The 23,102-nt window shown below is 36.3% G+C and overlaps 2 protein-coding genes across 5 annotated transcripts; both read left to right on the plus strand.

The window, feature by feature from the left end:
- The first annotated feature begins 101 nt into the window (after positions 1 to 101).
- LOC112566011 (WASH complex subunit 3-like) lies at positions 102 to 6,616 on the plus strand. The gene is made up of 6 exons (XM_025241935.1): positions 102 to 310; positions 667 to 831; positions 3,804 to 3,962; positions 4,408 to 4,494; positions 4,963 to 5,027; positions 5,362 to 6,616. The coding sequence occupies exons 1-6, from the start codon at positions 260 to 262 to the stop codon at positions 5,462 to 5,464; spliced, it is 630 nt and encodes a 209-aa protein (XP_025097720.1). The 5' UTR covers positions 102 to 259; the 3' UTR covers positions 5,465 to 6,616.
- Positions 6,617 to 8,504: 1,888 nt separating this feature from the next.
- LOC112566555 (calcium-responsive transcription factor-like) lies at positions 8,505 to 21,361 on the plus strand. Of its 4 annotated transcripts, none has more exons than XM_025242785.1 (14): positions 8,505 to 8,608; positions 11,753 to 11,975; positions 12,142 to 12,399; positions 12,803 to 12,957; positions 13,325 to 13,514; positions 14,427 to 14,541; positions 15,148 to 15,285; positions 15,605 to 15,832; positions 16,155 to 16,308; positions 16,465 to 16,624; positions 16,923 to 17,062; positions 17,263 to 17,509; positions 18,460 to 18,577; positions 18,793 to 21,361. In XM_025242785.1, the coding sequence occupies exons 1-12, from the start codon at positions 8,603 to 8,605 to the stop codon at positions 17,284 to 17,286; spliced, it is 1,791 nt and encodes a 596-aa protein (XP_025098570.1). In that variant the 5' UTR covers positions 8,505 to 8,602; the 3' UTR covers positions 17,287 to 17,509; positions 18,460 to 18,577; positions 18,793 to 21,361. The 4 variants fall into 4 exon arrangements, with proteins under 4 accessions (XP_025098570.1, XP_025098571.1, XP_025098568.1 ...); XM_025242786.1 differs by lacking the exon at positions 8,505 to 8,608 and adding an exon at positions 8,628 to 8,975; XM_025242783.1 differs by lacking the exon at positions 8,505 to 8,608 and adding an exon at positions 10,253 to 10,983.
- The last annotated feature ends 1,741 nt before the right edge of the window (positions 21,362 to 23,102 follow it).

Below are 23,102 nucleotides of genomic sequence, written 5' to 3' on the forward strand. Positions count from 1 at the left end.
TATCTTTTTAGTTAGTTTTATATTCAGGATTTAATGTTTTATATTTTAAAAATTATTTATAGCTAAATAAAGTTAGTGGATTTTTATTTTTATATTTCCGCGGCCCTTTTTCAACCTTGACCTAGTACTGTAAAATACGCCTCTTTCGTTTCAGCATGTAAAAGAACGTCTCGTGACAGCTTCGTGTTGGGCAGTGTAATTTGGGAGTGTATTTTGTAAGCTGTTTTATGTAGTTTAGAAATAAAAGACTTGCTTGCAAATGGATGTTCACGGTCTACCGTTAGTGGGTCCGGGCATCGATTACACAAAGGTACTATTGCTATACAACTTAATAGTATCAGGTCCAAACTCTTCCAGATTCTTACTAGACAATGTGACTAATAATTCTGTCATCGATGATTGAAATTATACGCTTTGCACATGCTTTAATTAAATAAAAGTGAAACTTTTTATGAACTTAATTAATATTATAATACTGGCATTATTTCTGCATGTGAGATCATTAAATGAATGCCATGTACCAAAAGGCTGTGAGTGGTATAGTCAATGAGAAAAACTTGCCCAACAGTTGTACCAGATAGTGATATATGTCTTCATAGCGTAAAAAGGACACCGTCCTTGTCTCACTCCTGACAAATATTTGCATTTCTTTTGGAATAAGTACAGGTGGAAGCCATCAATCAGAAGAGGACCATTGCATTTATCAACCATTTCATCGTCCATACATCAAGGTTTCTGAACCGCTTTTCTTATGTCTGTGAAGAGAAATTGGAAGCACTGAATACTAGGATTCAACAACTGGAAATATCCCTCAGTTTACTGGAAGCAAAGGTAACATTAAAAACCAGCACACTTTACTAATGATAATGTAGCTATTGAGTTTTTTTAATCTCTGCCTGAAATTTTACTAAGGTCTTGATAAATTTTGGATTGTGTGGTGTAATGATTTGCACAAATCACAACACACGGTGGGCATACTGTAAAGCAACAATTTTCTTAAGGCTATCCTGTGTCATGTAATATCACAGAGTTCATTGAGGATTTATTTTGTTAGTGGTGGTAATATAATGACTGACTGTCAACAAAGGTTAGAGTGCTATCTAGAGATGTCTTGAAGATATTTATATTTGGTACATATTTAATATTAACTGGAAGTGAATTTTTATTTTCAGCAATTCTTTGTGAAGAATTAAATTTACATTTAGTATTAATAAAACATTTGATAACGTCTTTTTCTTATGACTCTCTAGTAATGTAAGTTTATGATAAAGTTAAAAATGCATGTATATCAGTATCATCAAATCTGTGAAATATCATTTGAATTATATCACCTCTAGTTCTCCTTCCTTCAAGAGCGGGAAGTAGCTTATACTTCAGTCTTTCTGTATAGGACATTTTTGTGCTGTGCCCTATTTATTATAAAGTTTTCTTATCCAACCAAAGAATTTTTTACAAACTGTGTAGCTTTACTAAAGTCTCTCATGTGGGACAGAATCAAAGTTCGCTTAAAATAAAGTTATGCAAAGTTATATCCTTACTGGCCTCTAACAAAGGGTGTTACATGGGATCTTTGGTTTTCTGTATACAATCTGCTATCTATGAAATGTTTTAACAAGAGCATCTCTGACCACATTTTCCAAATTTTAACAGGCAGTCAGATGGCACAACTGTTAGCACCTGTCACCAATACAATTAAGATTGGCTGTCCTAAGCTCAGATCTCATCTCAGACATGCTGTTTTTATCTGCATGTGGCACCTGTTTACAGGGCCAGCTGCTGTGCCTTAGTTGTTGTTTTAGCATAAAACATAAAGGAAAATGTCATAAATATGCTGAGAAAGATGAGCAAGTGAACTTGTCAATTGACTGTAATCACAAGTATTGACAACTGTGTTGATAGGTGTAAGGAATAATGCATGTGGAACAGATATGTTTTTAGTGCACATTTAAATGATTTCATGATGGGTAGATGGTGGATATGGGAGGGAAGAGAGCTCCACTGCTTTGCAGCACACTAAAAATCCAGTGACCATATGTGGTTGTTCTGGAGAGAAGTTTAGAGAGATAGTCATGGCAGGAGTCTGCAACAAAATTAAACCATAGCACAGTTTGTACTGAATGTACTTTACACACATTGCATGCTTAGTGGTCTATAATTAGCAGGATCAGACTTAGAGCCTTTCTTAACTCTGTTCTCTTCCAGTCATCTAGTAGATCACCTGATTCCAACAACTTGTTTAATAAAGAACACAAAGGAGCAAGCAGCTCTGTGCTCAGCTCTTTAAGTAGCCAGATATGACGGGCTTAATTTCCTCAATTTTTCTTGAATGACTAAAGGCTTTACTCTTATTTCTTGTCAGAAACGATCCCCTTGAATGGAGGCCTTCTGTCATATTTTGTACATTTTCATATCTTCCTGTGTAAAAAGATTGCCAACAAACTCATTTAGTGCAGCTGCCTTCTTATCATTAACAGGTAATGAAATGTCTTCTTTCTCAGAGTACTAACACCTATGTTCATTTTCTTCCTCTCCTTATTTATACACATTTTAGTGTTTACCATACCCTCCGGAGCAACCTATTTTCGTAATCCTTTTGTGCTGTCCCAATTAACATCGATTTTGTTCCTTTGTATACTGGTCATAATCATGCCCTTATCTAGCATGTAAATATTTTTTATGTATTTTGTGCAAGTACCTTTTTACAGTTCTTAAAACTGTCCTACTTTTTTGTGATATTTCATCTAAGGTAGGCACTTTTCCATACCACTTTGCAATACCATTTTTCATAAGGAACCAGACTTCATCAAATTTCATTCCTGTTTCTCAACACCACCTCTATCCTCGCGACCAGTCATGATCTCTACTAATGTTCTTAATTTATTACAATTACATTTGCTTAAATTAAGTAATACTTAGTTATTATTTTCCAATAAAACATAGATTTGGAACATTCAAACATCATAGTCACTTTTACCTACAGGGTAAAGGTGAGTAAATTCTGAAATTAAATTACCCAATCATTTAGTGAGAGATTAGTAGATTTCTGAAACTTTTGTACTTAAAATGCACCCTGAAATTGTTTAAAATCTTTACATTGTTTTTACCTAATCACATTCCGTCTCAGCATATATACATTTTTTTCATGTTTTATAATGTACTTAGATTAAAGTAGTTGAAAGTACTTTTCATTTTTTTGTTTTTATGTTTGGGCTGTGATTCGCATGCCATAACAAATTTCTTCCTAAATAGATGTAATAGGGTATAGACTGACCACGCTTTAGAACAGTGGTTCTCAAAGTGTGGTCCGCGGACCACTTGTGGTTCATGGGCATAAGTCAGGTGGTCCGCGGCTGACAGTCGTCATGTGTCAGCAAAGGGATGTTTAAAGTGATGCATTCCTCGCATTAACATTTTAATTACAAATAAGGAGGTAGTTTTATGTCAACTTACTACTGTCACAGAAGGACATTTAATTTTGAATTGTAATGAAACAAATGCAGCAATTTAAATTTGAAATTCATAGTACAGAGTGATTTTTAGGCCTTGGTGGTCCGCCATATTTTTTACTTAGGTAAAGTGGTCCGCGGTCCGAAATACTTTGAGAACCACTGCTTTAGAATATCAACTCTAGACCTTATATCTACAAGTTTTGCTATTTCAAAACTGTCCTCAAGCCTTTATTATTTACCTGCCACCACCTCCATCCAAAATCTCAATGGCGAAAGAAGGGCTAACTGTGACTCAAAAGAATATCACACTAATTTTAAGGAAATAAAAAGAAAAATCAATTTTTATTTTTTTAGCTGTCATCAATACCAGGCTTAGAAAATGTGACAATAGCAACATCATCTGCAGCAACTGGATCATCATCAGTTTCAGCAGGTACAGAGAGCAGCATCACAACAGCAACTTCTGCTGTGACTCCTGGTTCAACACCAGGGCCTCCTGCTGTAGTACCAGAGGTATACCATTGCCATAGATTTTTAAAAATATTTTAGTCAAGTTTGCTTTGATGGGTAATGGGGTATGTGGGTGGGAAAATAACTAGACATAAAGTTGGTAATTTGTTTGTTAGTAATAACTTTTAATAAGATGAAATTCATTTTCAACAAGTGACAGATTAAGAGCTATGAAAGGCATACATTTTGATCAATAGCCCTTTCTTTGTGCTGGTTACATACAGTCCTCAAAGTGGAGCCATAATATTTTTCATATCCAGGGTTTATGCCATGTTCCATTTAAAAAAAAAAAATTAGAAAATCATTTTTATAGTTAGAACCCTATTTACATAGGAAAACAGGACTGTGGAAGTGATGCATGTGCCTACTATCATTTTAAGACCATTTTAGTCTCCATAGAGATAAGCCACAAGAATCTTTTAGAGCTGAGGTGGTTTTTTTTCCGTAGCCTGAGAAAGTGGTTGTAGAAGCAAAGCCAGAGAAGACTGTATCCCAAGACCCACGTTATATGAAGTATTTCAAAATGTTGCAAGTGGTGAGTAGAATTATATTTTACCTTCACATTTGATTTGTATACAAAATACTGTCAGGATATCTTTGTAGGTCTCAGTGTGGTTTAATGGATTTTAAGAGTTTGCTGATTTTGATTTGATTTGTCACCAGACTTTTCAATTCTGGCACAAGATCAACAGAAAATAATTATAAGGGATACTTTCTTTCCCCACCAAACCCCATATTCAATTTTACAATCTGAAGAATGTTTAATAATAAAAATTGCTTAGAGTGCAATTTTGAACAGGAATATATTTTTTTTTCTTTGACAGAATAACAAGCTGTTAGGTAGAGGTTCAGTTTTGTTTCTGCTTATAAAGCTATGTTAATAATTTTTTGCAAAACGCTAAAGATATTTCTTTAGATCATTTTTCATAAATTTAATGAGTCATATTTTATTATTGTTTTTTGTGAATAGAGTTTGAAAAACTATGGTCTGAAATGATTTCAGGGTGTGCCAGAACCTGCTGTTAGGGGCAAAATGGCTGCTGATGGCTTAAATCCAGATTTGCTCAAGTAGGCGTCTTTGCTAATTTACTATTTTTAGAGTATTCATGATCAACTTTTCTTGAGGATGAAAATGTAATCTGATTTAAAATCAAACTGATTAAAATTGTAATGATTTTTAAGCATTATCAATAGGGTTCCTATTATGGTTACTGAAATGTGATTCTTTGTGAAGACACAAGTTTGTGTAGTTGGATCTGTCCTTCACATAGCTGATGCTGATTTTTAGTCAAGTTGTCATCATTGTCCACTTCAGTGGTCAGCTAGAGGTAGTGAGTTAACTACTTTGGAACTTTAGTAAAACATCTCTACTTTGCCCTGATTTCATTTATTTTGGCTGCAGTACACCAGATGCCCCAGCACCATTGGACAACATCCAAAAGGAGGCGGAAGGGGATAGTAGTGATGACAGTTTGTCTGATAGTGATGCCAGCTTCAGTGATTAAGCTTCACTAAGGAATGGATATACCCATTTTATTTAGTGATGTCATTATCTGTGATTAATGACTTAAGTCACCATCATGATATTGCAGTGCATTTGTGCAGGGATGGTTACATATAAGAATGATATACTGATTGCATAGATTAGCTGATACCATTTAGGCTGTTCATATATTGTAATAAAATGTTGAATTTATAAAGTGTGAGAGGATTAAGAATAGGTCTGATTATGATGCTGTGAACGAATTTAGCGATTTTTTTTTTTAAAGTAAGCAAGACAGTGATGATTGTGAGAGAAGATCATATCACTGGCATATATAATAATCCATTGGGTGTACCAATGGGCTTAGCTAGCATACACCAATAAAACCTAGATGTATAACACCTACAACCACAAGTTTTAGTAGAGTATGTGCTTGCAGTTTTGCAAAAATTGTTTATGAATTAGGAATGTTTATCACTTAAGTCAATTTTCTTGTGCTGTTATGTAGTTTAAACTTGTAAAATAAGCTATTTTATAGCTTTGCTGTATTTATTTTCAACTGCATTCCATTTTATTAAAAAAATTTAGCCACAAGATCAAGAGGACCATAGATTATACTGTTTTATACCTGTTTGTTAGGGAATGTGAGTATGCCTTATTTATATAGACATTGATAAATCATTTTAAAATTTAATTCATTGGTGCTAAAATAGCAAATTTTCACAAAAATATTATCATATAAAAATTCTTTGTTATCTTCGTTGACAGAAATCTTTCAGTTGATTTGTTTTAAGTATTGTGCATGATACAGAATTCGTTGAATCCAGTGACTGTGACTGATTAGCTGAAAACAGATTTCCTACATTTCAGCGGATTTTTTTTCTGTTGTGCTCTGTTCTCTGATTCATTTCACTTACATGCTACTTCACAGTGGAACCACATAAATGTGTGCATGTGAGTTGCATAGTTACTTTTGAAGTCTAACAGATTTTGTTATTGCCAGAAACAAATGGGAGCAATAGCCCTGAATTATAAATGTGCAGCAGATGTATAAATGATGTCTGTTGATGGGTGAAGTGTGGTGAAATAAGTGAACATTGATGCAAGAAAAGAGAAAAGTATTACAATGTGTTGTTTTAAATATATAATAAAATTCGACATTTTGAAACTGAAATCTTTAGATGCCTCGCTTGTGTTATTAACATCAGTGCTGTGGTTCACTTATGTTCCTTTGTCTTTCACATGTTTGTGAGTTTGATGATCAGAGGGGTTATTGTATTGCAGTTATTACCAGGGTCTTTAATATTTTTGTTTAATTTTTATTGGTTTGTCCTTCCACGTTCCTAGTCAAGGGAAATTGCCCCTGTGCCTTGTGGGCTATCTTGAGAAACAGAAAGGCTAAGGAAATAAAATCCTACAGAAAACCATGAAACATTTCATCGGCAGGCTCAGATTTATTGCCAATGCCCACTACATGCATGTGTGTGGTTCACTTAGAGAGGAAGATGGAAGCTACCAAGTGTATAAGCCCATAGACTAGAGCTATGGATATTCACTGCAAAAGAATCATGCCAGATTGGTGAAGGCCTGGATCAACAATAACAACAAAAGGATTTCAGATGGACAGCATTGGACTAAGACCATAAACTCTAGTAGCACGGCATGAACACTGGTACATAGGAAGGTGGTCAGAGAATCATCAGCTGTATACTTTTACACAACAGGTTGATCTCCATATATGCTTTTGCCAGGCCTCACGTTGTCCCTATTGTCCAAGTATATTTTCCAACTTCCACGCATGGAGACAGCAAAGGATAAGTTTTTACCAACAGCTAGACAAGGTTATAAAAGCAGTACTAAAAAAAGGCATCCTCATACTAGGTGACTGGAATGCAAAGGTAGGCTCAGATGCCTTTCAGGAATGGTAGGTAAATTTGGCCTTGGCAAAACCAGCGACAAGGACCTCATATTTCTAGAGTTTGCACAGAGAAATCAACTCAGCCAACGCCTTATGTCTCCGATTAGCCCATAACCAAATCGACTTTATCCTGCTGCCAAAACACTTCCAATCCAGTATCAAAAGGCAAAAAAATGAAGCCATATCCAAGTGCTGGCCTAGGCAGTGGCCATGACCTTGTTTTAATGATCTTAAAGCTCCACTCAAACATCTCCCAAACTGATGAGTTTCAGATGCCCTTGCTGAATTAAGTAGTTCCCTTGCTGTTACAGTGGTAGCAATAATTAGTATTATCATTCAATAATGACATCATCGATCTCACAAAACAAACACCCCTGCATTGGATTCAAACCACTATGCTGATGCATGTGCAAACTTTCTGCCTGTTCAGGTTGCTACCGCAAGCGGGATTATGTCCTAGGCAGTAAATTAAAGAAGCGATCAATTAACTTTCAATACCTTCTGTGAAACTAATTACCACAATCATGGGGTGAGCAATAGCTTTGAAAATCGGAAAATAAGATTGACGTCAACATTGAAATTTGCTACTATACGAATTGTGATGGTGATGTATTTCAAAATAGATCGATGCATAGCGTTAAGTACTGCTAACAATTATAATCGACTTACGCAAGCTTAATTGCCTCTCCTAGTGTAGTGCATACAGATAATTTATTTTCCAAGTAAAACTAGGATTCTATTTTGGTGTGACATAAGCATGCATCATTTTACCGCCTAAAATACACCCCCCCCCCAACACACACACACACACAACGAATACACGTCCATGCACACACGTACGGATTAGAACAGGTGTTGCTTGGTCATCATGTTGATGGACAGGACTGCCCGAAGGGGTAAAAACCTCCGTGTCCTCGTGTAAGTGCCCTGTAACCTTTATCTGAGGACAAAGCTATTGAGTATAGAGCAGCTATAAAGACTGGAAATCACAGCCATCAATCCTGGGGGCTGACAATATGTTGGTACCAACCTAACTGTTATATCAGACTATAGAGTTGCAAAGGGGAAAAAGGAACCGGAAATTGAAAAAAGAAAATTAACAAAGACCCCCCCCCTGTTTACACACGTACACAAATCACTTAGGATCAGAGGGAAGGAAGGGGAGATTAGGATGAATCCGCCTCTTACGAAAAATCGATTTTCACCCCTGTATGAGACGCATGGCCGCAACAGTGAAGGTGTATGTTGGTAGGTTAATTTCAGCTGGGCCTCCAAAATAATATCGTCATTATACGGGTGGTATTGAGTGTTCACATGACCTCGACCTAAGGGCGTCCATGTCTTGGAAAACGGAAACTATATAAATTATTATTACTAATACGATGGTCTGCAACTGCGTAGTGACAACACGAATTTAATACTTCTTGCGTGTCATCGTTTCCATAAGCTTGGACGTTTTACAGACAATTATAGTTGCAATTTCGGAGAAAGCGGATTAGCAACACATTTGTACTCCTCATGAATGTACTCTTCGTGATGAACTTCTTTTGCGCATGCGCGGGAGTTTGGCCTCTTTCTCGACGCCATCTTGAAGACGAGGTTTTTCGACTACGAGGTTTGTGACTCGTTTTCACGTTCACGCTTTGACTTCAAATCGCAGTAAATGCTGGCGGCTCCAGTAGTCCGACTAGAGCCTACCTGCTTACTTTATATATTTTGTTGTTTGATTTTCTTACTTTCCATTACTGATCTCAATTGTAAAATAAAAAAATAACGAAGATGGCGGAAACCATATCAAAGTCAGTTTCATTTTTATCAGTTTATCATCCTCAGCCAAAATTAAACAAACATAAACAACGACCCATATAGGCTGCATACTACACTTGACACTGGTTCAGTGTTGTCTTTGAGCGATTGATGGCAGTTGATTTAAACTATTAGCATATGACTACATTGACTGTCGACTAGATAGGAACTTATAAGAGGAGTTAAATCGTAATGTCAGTGAAACAAAAAAAAACTCCAAAACAAAACAAAAAAAAACAAACGGTGCAACAGTAATATCGCCTTCCAAAACAATGTAGGCGGCAAATCACAATGCATTACTACAGCCGGTATACAGGACACAAATAACTAGAACAACAAAAAATAAACTGGTTTTATTCGCGACTTTGTGTGCATATGAGACGGTTTCCTACAAATGACCGGATCACCCACACAGTGCCAATGGCATAAAATACATGTAAATGAACGTCATGCCAAAACTAATAAAGCAGCCATATTACACACCAAAAGTGTGAGGTCATTTTAGACAATAGCATCCTACCAAAAATGTTAGGGCTTTCACCACAACGATATAGAAAATTGAAAAGGCCAATATGAAAACAGCTTTTAACCCCAAAAAATTCACAAATTTCCTCCTTCCCCAATACCCCAGTGTGAAAGTTTACAATGGCTTAAGTAGACCCAGTGAATCAGTTTTCCAAATGATGGTCTTTTCCACTTATTAAGAGTTTTAAAAATTCTATTTAATTTGTTTATAATGCATTTCCTACTTTGACAAACAAGTTATCTTACTAAAGTAGCACATTGACTAAATTTGTTATTATTGATAGCAATGTACTAGAAGCCTATATTGCCAAATGCGTCGCTCCAGGAATAAGCACATTACTGAGCAATAATAGTTAAAAATGCTGACTTAAAGGATAAAAAGGGATTTGAATTTTGGAAATTTTCCTTGTTGGGATAGAACTACAGTTAAATGAAAAATACAGTGCTTCCTAATAAAGTCAAACTTACGCCAACTGATCATTTTGCAAGATATTAATGTTAGTTTATTTCATGCACTTGTCATACTATTCACCCAAGCTTTTGCCATGTGTTTAAAAAAATGCAGGTCTGATGGCTGCAGCTTAGGAGTATAGAAGAATATATATAAATAAACAGTTGCCATCCAAATGAGGAAGTTTCTATGGTTCCTAACAGCCTAGATATCTGCACATTTTTGGATATTGCATTTTTATTAATTGCAGCACCAAACTGACCTCGTAATTTTTAATATTGAATTTTTTTGGTGAGGCCACCTTTGTTGCCAAATCTTTTTACCGTTTTCCTATTGATATTAAATACATCTTTCATTTCTTTTCTATTGGCCTAACATCTATAATTGAGCATTTAAATACCGAGGTGGGGTGCGTGGTAGGCACAGATATGTACACTTTTGCAGCATTGTTGTTTGGCTTGCTGAATTGAAACATTTTGTGGATGGAATAGCAAAATCTACTTTTTGGTCCAAGGTGTCCTTAATGTAATTTCTTCGGCCTTTCTGTTCGAATAAGATTCCCATTCTCAATTTGCAAGTTATTCTTATCAGCACAGAAATAGCAAAGCAGTGCAGCCAAGATACCTTCAGTAGCTATTAATTGATTGGACAAAACCACCAAGCTTTAATTGAGGGCTTGTAGAAAGCCAAGTTCAATTTGCAGTCAACCTTTCTGACAGTAAAACAGACCAGACGATTCTGATAAGTTTGGCACCAGTTTTATGATGTGTAGAATCAAAACTAGAATTTCAAACCTCATGAATACTTAATCAGCTTTCCAGAAATGTTTCTGAAATCACAGGTGGGTTTGAAAAAATTCAGATTAATTCATGTTTCCTTCAGCTACAGCAAGACTGGGTCCAATAACTATGTACTAGAGGTTCAAGATAACAAAAACGCCCAACTCCTCAAAACTGGAAAATTTCTAAAAATTCAACTTTTGAAGTTCAATGCTTACCTTGGTTTGATCGCCATAGTCATTTCATAGTAAACTTTCCCATTTCTTATCTTCATACTACTTAGTCTTTTAATTTTTCATTGATTTTTTTTTTCTTTTTTAGTCTTAGTAATTTTTATATGTTTAGAGTAAGGAGAGCATAAACATATTAGGGCCTAACAGGCCATGTATGTGAATTTTTACTTATAAAGAACATGCAGAAGCATTATCCATAATGTAATCAGACATCTATGGATAAAACTGCTGCTGCCAGTGATAGTGTAGGTATCTCTATATATTGCAACTTTTGACTGCTATTAAAATTAAGGCATACTACTGTAAAGAGCTAGAACAGTGGTGCAGAAACTTAACACAAAGTTTTTAAAAGGATATATTTTATAGAAAAGAAAAAAAGTGTGCATCTGACTTGCTTGTGGCAGTAACTAAGTAAAATAATATTCTGAAATACAAATAAATGCTTTTATACTTCAGTTTGGGTTTTTGATAATATTTTATTGTTAGTTTGAATATTGTGCTCATCTTCTCCAATCCCCTCAACACAAACAAAAGAAAGTGCTATGTTATGTGTAGTAAAATCTTTATTGTTTTACATTACCACATTTTTCCATGGCAGCATTTTCTAGATTCTGGCCAGACAAGAATCGGCATGACAAAAGAAAGTGAGATGGTTGCAGAAACCACCAACATTGCTGTTGTCTCTTCTGATTCCTCCATGGTTGTCACTTTGCCAGTTACTACTGTAACAGCAGCCAGTGCAGCTGAATTGTTGGAAGGATGCGTCAAGATGGAGACGCTTGATGAGACAGATATTGGAAAGCATGCAGCAATATCCTCAGGTTTGTACTATGTGAACTAAGTTAGTTCTATTTAGGCCCTACTAAACAAGATGTGTATTGGGTGTATATCTAGGAAACCAAATTTTAGTCTTCATTAGACAGTACTCATTTACTTCCCTCTAATTAGATGGTGCTTTTTTTTTTTTTTTAAATCATGTAATTTCAGTGAGGGCAAGTCATGCTACTCTTCAGTCATTGCTGGCAGCTCCCATCTCAGCTGCTCGAGTCATCACACAGCCTGAGACGATCCAGGTCATCACCTTGCCAACAAGTTCAGAACTCATTACCACCAGCCAACCAGATGGAGCAGGGCGAGTTTGGCAAGTGGTACCAAGTGTTGGCAACCCTGAGTTTGCCACCATCATTGCTGTAGCTGATCCATCAGAACTAATCCATGCCACAAAAGGAGATATTGCAGGTGTAGGCAAGCTAACCTTTGCTAACATTTCATAGAAGCTGATAATGATTTCTTCCTCGAATTGTGTATGAGCATTAAGAAATGGGGGTCAGCCTTTATAGGCTTATTTTAGAGTGCACAGTCTGGGACAGTCAAACACCTAGGCTTCTGATAAAAGGGTTTTTAGTATGAGTACTACAGCAGGCAATGCTTTTAAAATGATCGGAATTGCACTTTTGAGAGATTCAAGGATATAAGTACATAAATTCCAAAAATCGAATGAAAGACTGTTTAAAGGTGTTTGTTTTAATTTTTTTAAGGTTTAGTTTTCCTGTTTTTGAAGTCTTTGAATGGGATCACAAAAGAAGACTACACTATCAGATTAACAGAGCTGAAAATTTTATTCAACTTTTATTTGACTTATCAACAGAGAGCATCAGCCTTGATATACATGACGGCACAAGTGACCTTGCAGTGTCCACAGCTGATGGTATAGCTGCTATCTTGATGCCACCTCCCCAAACGCCTGCAAGTACATTTCCACAGAGCATTCCTTCTTGGGCAGCTCGTCTAAATAACTGTGAGGTTAGCATGTCATTTTCCCTGCACTGCCTGGAAATGAATCTTGTTGCAAAATGATCAACTCTGTGGCAAATAATCTTAAGTGGTATTCAGAAAGCTTCTGTTGTTATGTGGCCACTTTCTTTCTCCCTTTTTTTTAAAACTATATTTTATTTGATGCAAATAACTTATTTTGCAGAAGCAAAAGATTTAGTCAAGCATGATTTTTTCATGAAACTGATTCACACTAAGTTTGATAATGTAATTTCCTCATAAATTATCTGTTAATATCTGTTTACAAACTAAAAAAGGTGGTTTTTTTCCTTAGTGCAGAATTTTTTTTTAATAGCTGAATGTTCAGTCTTTGGCATAATTGCTTTCCTGTTTACAGAAAATTGGGGAGAGTTATCGTGGCTATGTGGAAACAGAGGGAGAACTTGATTTAGTGTTAACATATCATAAGCAGCAAACACAAAGCTTCTGGGGGACACGACAGTCTCCCAGTCCAGCCAAACCCTCCACTCGTCTCATGTGGAAATCTCAGTATGTGCCCTTTGATGGGATCCCCTTTGTCAATGTGGGTGAGTGTGTGGTTTCTTCCATAATTGTTAGACAAACCATAAAAGGCAAAGGAAGTCCCATGGAAGTCATTGGAGAGTGATGTGTTAGAGCAGTGGTTCTCAAAGTGTGGTCCGCGGACCACTAGTGGTCCCCGGGCATAAGTCAGGTGGTCCGCGGCTGACAGTCATATGTCAGCAAAGTGATGCTTAAAGTGATGCATTCCTCGCATTACCATTTTAATTACAAATATCGAGGTAGGTAGTTTTATGTCAACTTATTACTATACTACTGTCACAAAAGGACATTTAGTTTTGAATTGTAATAAAACAAATGCGGCAATTTAATTTGAAATTCATAGTACAGAGGGATTTTAGGCCTTGGTGGTCCGCCAAAATTTTTACTTAAGTAAAGTGGTCCGCGGTCCGAAATACTTTGAGAACCACTGTGTTAAGACCTCTAGAGGCCAGTTTTTTTTAAGTGTAGTGCCTTTCTTCTCTCCCTCACTGCTTTATATTTTCCAACCCACTAAGGCGTTGGGCACCCATTCCATTGAAATCATCTTCCCTAAGCATTAAATTTCAGAGTTTAAAGAATGAAATTACAGAATTAGAAAAGTGGTGGGAGTGGGGTTTCAAAAATAAAATAAGAAATAGGAGAGAGAGAAGTCATGATGGAAACTTCTTTCAAAATGTAAGCAGGAGTTTTACTTAATTTTCAAAATTTGCATTGAAAAATTCCATTTGATCAAGTTGGGATAAAGTTCAAAGTTAAGGCTAACATGTTTCACCTGTTGCTTTTATTTTGTCTACATTTCACCCAAAATAACAGTGACTTTACTTTTTGTACTTTACAAATGTTTATTCTCTCAAGGACTTGCAAAGTAATGTGTAATCACAAATTTGTTAATCTATTATTTACTTACCGATTGTAAGGTAGTAGAGCAGTAGTAATGGAATGCCAGTATGGGCCACGGCGAAAAGGCAGCACCAACAAGCGTTACCATGACTCCAACCACATTATGCAGTATCGCCAGACCTGCCCTGCCAGGTAGTCCGTCAAATATTTTATACCATAGATTTCTCACTAATTATTCTTATAGTTTTTATTGTGGACGGTATATCCATTAGTCTGGTCAGCACATATGATTTGAGCTTTTTCTTTTTAAAGTACTCATTGTTTAAAAAAAAAAATTTATAGTGTTCAGTAAGTGTTTGTAAATAGATACATTTCTAAGTATTGAGATCAGGAAACATTGTTTACAGTAAGCACAGGCATGTTCTCTTTAAAATTGATATATTGAATAAGCAAGATCACCTATCTGCCTCTTTCATGTTTACTAACTCTATATTGACACCATGCTTAGGTGAGTCAACGTAAATGATTAAATGAATTATTTTTTTACAATAACATTATTTGTTTAATTACTGCATAAATGTACCTCATTGTGTCTTATGCAAAAAGTACTGAGCATGATTTTATTGAAATAGTGGCTGAGAATTAGATTTTTCAGCAATGACATTACAGAACCAGAATGAATGTCATTGAATGTTTTTGCTTGGACCATGGTGTTGTGAAAAGAGAATGTGTTGAAAAGAGACAGTGAAATCAGCAAGCTTTGTCAAAAGTAAAAGTATTGAAAATAATTATCCACAGGATATATATAAAGAAGGTTCGCAAGTTCCCCAACTACAGTGTTGATCTGCAACAGGATAAGAAGTCTTTGCGAATGGCCATGGATAAAGCATTCCATGAACTTCGGGAACGACGCTTAGATGCTTGGGGTCAAGAGAGGTCAGCATCTGTTTAAACAGATGATTCTTTTAAATTATCAGTGGCAGGGTCTTCCCCAGTATTTCAAAACCATAAAATACTTGTTCTGACCAACATATTCCAGCACAAATTATTGAAAGTTGCTTGTTGAATTAAATAATTTATGCAAAAACAATCCAAGCTTTCAGAGAAAATATTTTATTAAACAAGTTATATCAAGAGAATTTGCACATTTTGTTTGTTATTCTGCATTTTATGCACAAATGAAAAAAATTTATTTATTTCTTTCCTTTGTTGTGTGGTTATAATAACTTAGCATGTGATCCATCCATGTATACAGATATTATGTTCAGCTGCCAACAGAGAAAGCTCATGAATTTCATGATGAAGACCACCGGAATGTAGACAAGAAACCAGAGTTCAGGTTAGATGTCATAGGAGGTGATGTAGTCAACAACAGTGACTTCATAGAATCTGATGTAAGGCTGCACCCGAAGGTTGTCCACAAAATTCGAGGTCTGGTAGCAGGAGGAGAGACTAGAGTTTATGCAGTGCGTAAGCAGTTAAGGTGAGCAGTGTTTTTAATGAGAGTTTTGGCTGCAATAATCAATTTAAAAAGTATAAATATAAGAATGAGGGGGTGGGGAGAAGTCTCATTTCAGCAAAGAGCATCTATCCTGGCAAGTGTAATTCAAAGACATTGCATATAAAAGAAAAGGGGATTTGCCACTTTTTGCATCATCAAGGCAGACCTCATGCACATGGTGTAGGCACTAAGCATTGAAGGACAAAAGTGATATACAGGAATGCTTACAAGTGATAAACTTTGGAAAATTTATATTTTTTTGTATTTCACTATTGTAAAATTAAAATTTTGGGTTCTTTTCCAGAGCATATGTTTTACGGGAGATGTTTGCAGGATCTGACTCTATACCAGAACGACATGATCTCACACTCTTCCCAACTGTCAATGACTTGAAGAACCACATCCACCAAGCCCTCAAGGACATTGAGAATGGAAGCCTGCCTGTTACAGCCTCAACAGTAAGATCTGAATGATAAACTTAACTGATAAATTTGCAGGAGTACAAGTACTTTTACAATGTATGTTTAAGTTCTCCATCTGCCTCTTGATGATTTCACCTCTTAGAGGTTTTTAAATATTTTTTTTTATATCTTTTGCATTAAAATTTAATTCAGGTAAATGTGGAGATTCTTTCTGGGGAAAATGGTGATGGAACAGGAACAGAAATGGAAGAAGGGGAGGAAAGGCAGACAACTTTGCTTGGCAGAGGACTTGGTTCAACTCTACCGATACCTGAAACTGTGACAGTTACACTAACTCAAAATCCAGATGAGGGTATGTTTTTATTGTAAAAATTATTTAAAACAATCGTTAGAAGATCACAAAAGAGGAAAAGGTAACTAATTGCTTTCACAGTCAAGGTGAATGCAATCAGAAATAGTTTTTTGCTTTGCAGAGGCTTGCATTAATTTCTTTTGTTGCTTTTACTCTCTTTTGTTCTCTAATGATTTTACCATTTCCATTTTTTGTTTTATATTTTCCATATTTAAGAAAATTTTAGTGCCAGGCAGTTCAAGTTTAGGATTAGAGATGATTTTTTTCCTCCTTTGTTTGATATTTCCACTCAACACAGAGGGCCATCATATTATCTCAAGAATTGAGACTCACCTAAGTGATGGAACAACTCAGGTGAGCACTACATTAACACCCGAAACAGCGCAACTTTTGTCCAAGCTTCACCCAGGTCTTTTTCCTGAAGGCACCCTCTTGCAGGTTTGTGATTCTGTTGTTTCATATTATCACTGCTGATATCCATCACACCACCAACTGGCCCTGTTGTGATAGTACAATATTTGCCTTTAAAATCTACAGCAGTATTACATGCTGATTGCTTATATTTGTCATGCTGAAGAAGAAGATTCATTATTGTCATTAATATTCTTCCTCTTTGTGTTGCCTATTTTTACCAATAGCTATGGAAGTTCCCAGTCCAGTAGTCAGGATCTGTCTCCTGCCTCAGTCTTGACAATAAATGACAGTTCAACCCTTGCCCACACAACAGACAGCCTCAATACTGTGGTGGCTGCTTCAGGGGACAAAGGAGGGGTAATAGAATCTGCTGGTGAGGGTGAGGAGATGCAGATCATCAATCCTGATGAAGCCTGCTCTCAAATCCTTCCACATTCCAGCATGGGGGTTCAGGCTGATGTACCTGTGCAGGTAAAATTGGCTGCTTTCGTATTTCAAGATTAAGAAAGAATGGATTGTCTTTGGCAACTCAAATACACGCCATCATGTACTGTTTGTTGTAAGGTGTTAATTTTTAGTGGTTAGTTCTGTAGTCATGATCTTAGTGCAACCACCTGGAGGTTACATGACTAAGTGACACAACTTACTGTATTGCATCATGACATGATGCGTAAAGGAATTCCAGGTGGTTTCTGTAAGCAAACATGGAAGCTACCTGAGAGGCATTTTCGTTAAAACGACGGGTATCCATGTTCATTGTTGTCTGTCTGTTTACCATTGCACAGCAGTTGATTGTGCTGTATTGCAACTCTTTGCAGAAATAATATAAATAGTGGATTTTAAGAGAGCATTGTTGTCTACCATGTACATGTGTATTGATTGGTTACTTTTACTTGGACAGCTAGTTGCCTGTGTAAATCTTCAATCAAGCACAGCAATGGTGATTTAAGTACAAAGACTGATATGAGTTTAAAATTTTTAACATTTAAATAAATGAGCTTGAATTGATAGGTTCATGGTTCATGGAATGAAAACAGACTGGTGATTACCTACTATAACCCCTCTTAATTATGACCTGATTTTGGTGGATTTTAACGAGTCTTAATAGGGAGGTTTTACTGTGGTAAAAGTTTTAAACATTTCACTAAAATTACTACATTTAAGTGCAATGTTGTCCTCTAAATATATGATACAGAAATGTTTGTATTGAGAATGAAAGGACATTGGTGATTCAGCTTGGTGATGTTTTCAGCTGACTCTGTGTTGTCTGCTTCTGATTTAGATTTCTGGGCGAGAGTGACACTGAGGACATTTATCCATTTCTGTGTGTTTCAATGTTTCTCTGCCAGTGCAAATGATAAACCATCCCAACAAAAACTGAGAGCAGTCTTGCAAATATACAGGATACATTCATGTTTCAGATAACTGGATCTGCAGCAGAAGATGAATGTTCAGAGGATGGAAGCAAGGAGAGGGATGAAGAAGAAGAGGAGGGAGTGTTGGTTGGAGATGCTGACATGATCACTATTGCTATGTCCGGTAGGTGACATGAGTGCCATTGCTATGTCAGAAAGGCAACATGATTATTTTGCCTGTCACATAAGTGTCTTGCTGTACAATTAACCATACTTATTGACAGTGTTTGTAAATGACTTTGAGCTGTGGATGTTGTCTGTAGACACATCACTTGAAATCTGTCAATATTCAGAGTTTAATACAAGTCAGTGTTCATTTAAAAATTTATTTTACTCCAGATGACAACCAAATGGTTCTTACAACATCTGTGACAGAAGCATTTTAGTCTCAGGGAGAACCACTAGTAAAGGAGACAAGACTCAAGTCTCAGTTTCACTGGAAGCTGAATACATCAGCTGCGCAAGTGTCATCTGGGGAATCTGGTGTTACTGTGCTCAACATTCATCCTTATTTTTCAGAACTGCTTAAACTCCAAAGCTTTGTGTATTTTCCTGTGCAATACATGAAGACCTTGACCCAGAGGCATGGAATTGCTCAGCAGTTGTACCTCTGTACCAGCACTGTATAGTATTGTGTACATCATCGTCAGTGTGAACTGGTGTAATTTTGTAAAATTGTGTCTGGGCTAAAGGTCAGATCAGGAAACTATTTTAGTACACTTGTGCTATCATCTGATCCCTACTCAGCCATCTTTTCTGTTGAATATTTTCTCAGCATACTTGGGCACCTCATCATTACCTTTATCATCCTATCGACATTCATTCAAAATGATATCCTTTCGTAAATGCTAGCATTTACAGCATGTTTGGAAAGGTGTCGGTAAAGCTGGCATAAGTTTTGCTCTCATTGTTTAGTATTAATATTTATTTTCTGAAAGACAGTTCTGTGTTCTGTTGGAATTTCTGTTTACATTACATAGTATTAGTATGCCTGCTTGCGAGTCTGTGGCATAAAATATGGAAGTTCACTGCAGACCATTCAGTAAATGCTTAAATTGTGATTTGGTAATACCTACCAGGTTAGTTTTATGCTTCCTGCTGTATATATGATAATGTTTGCAAAGTTTCATTATTAATGATTTCCATGAAAGATACAGATTTGCATGCAAAAATATTGCATTATTTTTGCTGCTTACAAAGCTCACAGACCCATCATTTGAGCTTTGTAAAGTATTTTGAGTTGTGCTTCTCATATTAGTATACATTTATTAACTGACAATTTAAGCCGTCCCTTCTGTCCTTTTTATGCTTTATCTATTTGCTGGTTTCACATAATTTAAAACATTAAATGCAAGTGGTGTTAGAGAAGTAGGCTGCCTGACTTGGTTCTCCTATGATTTTCTGTAAGTTAAAAGAGATTCCTCCCACACCTCACCAAGATTTCAGCTGATTGCATCTAATGTCTTGAAGGGGTTATTATTACTAACACACTAATAAGCCTGTGGTTTGCACAGATTTCTATGACATTCAGGTTTTTGTTGCATTATTGTTAGATTTATTTTGTACCTTTATTCTAATGTCTGCATCCACTCTTTTGTTTGCGTTTTCCTTGTTTTTTCTTTTTTTTTTGTTTGAGAGGTTTGGGATGTCAGTAAGAGCTGTGATTCATCTTTATAATATTTGGTTCGAGGATATGTCTGCTGACTCAGTACCTGTACTATTATAGTTTGAAGACCTTATAAGATGCATTTCTTGTCTTTCTGCCTACTTCTTTGTCTTTTGGGAAAGGGAACAGCCAAACAAATACAAGTATTTTAGATTTCTATATGCTTTTGTGAGGTTTGCAAACGCAGAACATTGTTGGGATAGTTCATGTAGAAAGGATACCAAAGACTGTGGTTAGTTATCAGCTCTTCCTACAACTTTTTGCCAACTATTCTGTAACAGGAGATGAATAATTTTGTTCAAGAAACAAAAGTTGAGCTGCAGTATAAAAAAAAAAAACCTTACAAGTTGGACGAAGGTTTTATTGTGATGGATTGTCTAACATCACTTCAAAGTGGAAGCTATTTAGCTGAGGTGTCAGACAGAGAGCTGCACTGCACAGATATTGAACCGCCATGCCTCTCAGTTTGGATGCCAGTTTCTAACTATTCGGCTCTCCGCTCTCTCGCAAGTGGAATCCTCAAATTGATTGATAGCATTTTGCTAGTGATTGGTGGTATCACTCTAAGACTGAACTCCAGCTTGTGATACAGGTTAATCTCAAGATTTTTATGCAGAAATGTTCAGAAGTAAAAATGTTTTGACTGAAGCATATCTCTTTATACACACAAACATCATCAGTTAAGATAATGGAGAATGCATGGCACTTTGTATGTTTCAGAACTAAGAAGGATCATGGCACAAAAGTACAATTATCTGTGCAGTGCATCCAGCAGTTTGTCCATAATATTGAAATGTTTGCTGAAATAGCAATATAAAGAGTGTAGAAACAGTTAAAGATCCATGCTATACAAGAGATCCATCAGTGAATAGCTGTGACTAAAATGGCATTGATCTGGCAGCAAGAGACAATACCCTGTGACAGTGCAGAGTAGCTATGATTGTGAAACTATTTGTGATGTACATGTACATATTTTTCCAATCACAAGTGAGACTTTCATATGTTTCGCAGTTTTATTTAGTGCATGTGCAGCAACCACAGACTTTACAGAACGGGTTTTTTGTGTTGGAGTCTCTCACTGCTGGACACTGAGAGGGTCTGACAATTTAAGTTTTATTACAGAGGATACTGCATGTTGCAGGGCTCATGTAACATTTTGTTGTATATTTGTGATAAGAATCAATTAAAAAAGACTGGACCATGAATCAAGTGGTTGTATATAAAAATATGTATATTGATGTACACATTTACAGGATAAGTTATGATCAGTGGCAAGAATGAGTGGCACATGTCATTGTTGGACTGTTTTCATGTCATTAAATAGTGGTGTATTGCATTAGGGAGGTGGTCGGTTTGAGGGCCTAATTTCACTCTAAGAGTGGGCGATTTTTGTATCTACAATTGCATGCATGTAGTGAGTGCACAACAGAACATTAATTATTAGCTTACAGGTTAAGGACACAAAATACATATTTAAAGAAAAATCCAAAATTCAGAAGAAAAATTCTCAGTGTGACTGGTTTTTAATTAAGGCAAGGACAATATATCTACACCTGATAGTAACAAAACAATATTGTGAGCATTGCGGAAAATCGCAGATCATGCTCATAGACTAAAAAGTATATCATAAATACATTTATTAGCCTATTTTATTGTTTACTACCATAAATATTTAATAATAATGGGAACTTAAAAAGCGCCCTGCATCACAACCAAGATAGCGCTCTTGCACAGACCAGTAATGATAGATGAAAGATCATCCAGTGGACAGTGAGGTACTATATGCACTGAACAACATAAAGATGAGGTACAAGCATCATGGATGAAGGGATTTAGATACTATAAACAGTGTAAGATGGAGTTGCTACATGATGGTTAGCATAACAGTATTGCCAGGGAGTTAAGAATAGTAATTCAGGGATAGTACTTTGTGAACATATGTTTTCAGAGAGCGTTTGAATGTAGCATTGGAGTCCAAGAGGCGAATGTGATGTGGTAGAGAGCTCCACTGCTTAGCAGAACAGAGGGAGGACATCCGTTGTCCGTATGTGACTGTCGTTGTGGGAGGGAGGATAGAATGCACGTCTGATGAGGAACGAGATTTTGGTCAGGAGTATGAACAGACAAGATTTCAGTAAATTAGTGGGGAGAGCCTTCAAAGAGTCCATAGCATAGAGTTTAGAGCTTGTAGTCTATTCTAGCTTTAACTGATACATATATATATCCATTTTGTCATAAAAAGTTGGATTTTGTACAAAGTTTTAGTATGATTTAGAAATGAAGACATTAAAAATCTGCTGCTATGGACAAACAGAAATCTGAAATATAAGAACATAATTCCGGCTGCTTATAGATGTGATTCTGATGACGTCGCTAGATCCTCTGGTCTGAAGTTGGACGACAACCACTAAGTTTCATCTATTAAAAAATGTAAAACTGTAGTTTATGGCATTGCCTTTTTAGCGGCTTTTATTACTTGCCTCCTGTTTGTTTTTTCATCACTAGGCTGTTACTGTTTCGGGCTCTCAACTTTTCGGTTTGGGGCTCAAAGTTGATATATAAGAATCAGCAGCGGAGGGCGCATTCTAGGAGAAATGAATATTTAAAGTGGGGAAGTCACGTGATGTTTCCTGGCCAATGGTGGTTTTTTTTTTTATGTCGACTTTCTTTTGTTTTAGCGAATAATACGAAAGTCGTCTGCTGTCTTGGAACGTTGTCGACAGAGAGTGTTGTGAGAAAAAAGTTGATTATTTGCATATCTTCCATAACGATTTGTTTTGGATGAAAGTGCTACAAGGACATGTATTCTTGCTGTTACGGAGCTTTCTGGAGTATTTTTGGAATCTCTTCGTGAGTGCTTACTGATTAAAGAGTAACCGAGCGTGTGATTTGTGTCAAGAAGGTGGTGATGCATTCTGGAAATTCTTGGATATCGTGTGTCGTACTTAGTGGACGGATGGGAGGAGTCGTACGTCTGCGCAGA

The sequence above is a fragment of the Pomacea canaliculata genome, linkage group LG6, assembly GCF_003073045.1.
Source record: "Pomacea canaliculata isolate SZHN2017 linkage group LG6, ASM307304v1, whole genome shotgun sequence".
NCBI lineage: Eukaryota > Metazoa > Mollusca > Gastropoda > Architaenioglossa > Ampullariidae > Pomacea > Pomacea canaliculata.

Bases quoted from the DNA above. Each gene is read 5' to 3' on its own strand.
- LOC112566011 (XM_025241935.1), top strand. From the start codon at position 260: ATGGATGTTCACGGTCTACCGTTAGTGGGTCCGGGCATCGATTACACA. The intron at 832-3,803 runs GTAACATTAAAA...TTATTTTTTTAG, and splicing joins TCAGTTTACTGGAAGCAAAG to CTGTCATCAATACCAGGCTT. The intron at 5,028-5,361 runs GTAGGCGTCTTT...TTTTGGCTGCAG, and splicing joins TTAAATCCAGATTTGCTCAA to TACACCAGATGCCCCAGCAC.
- LOC112566555 (XM_025242783.1), top strand. The intron at 12,400-12,802 runs GCAAGCTAACCT...ACTTATCAACAG, and splicing joins AGGAGATATTGCAGGTGTAG to AGAGCATCAGCCTTGATATA. The intron at 15,833-16,154 runs GTGAGCAGTGTT...GTTCTTTTCCAG, and splicing joins GCAGTGCGTAAGCAGTTAAG to AGCATATGTTTTACGGGAGA.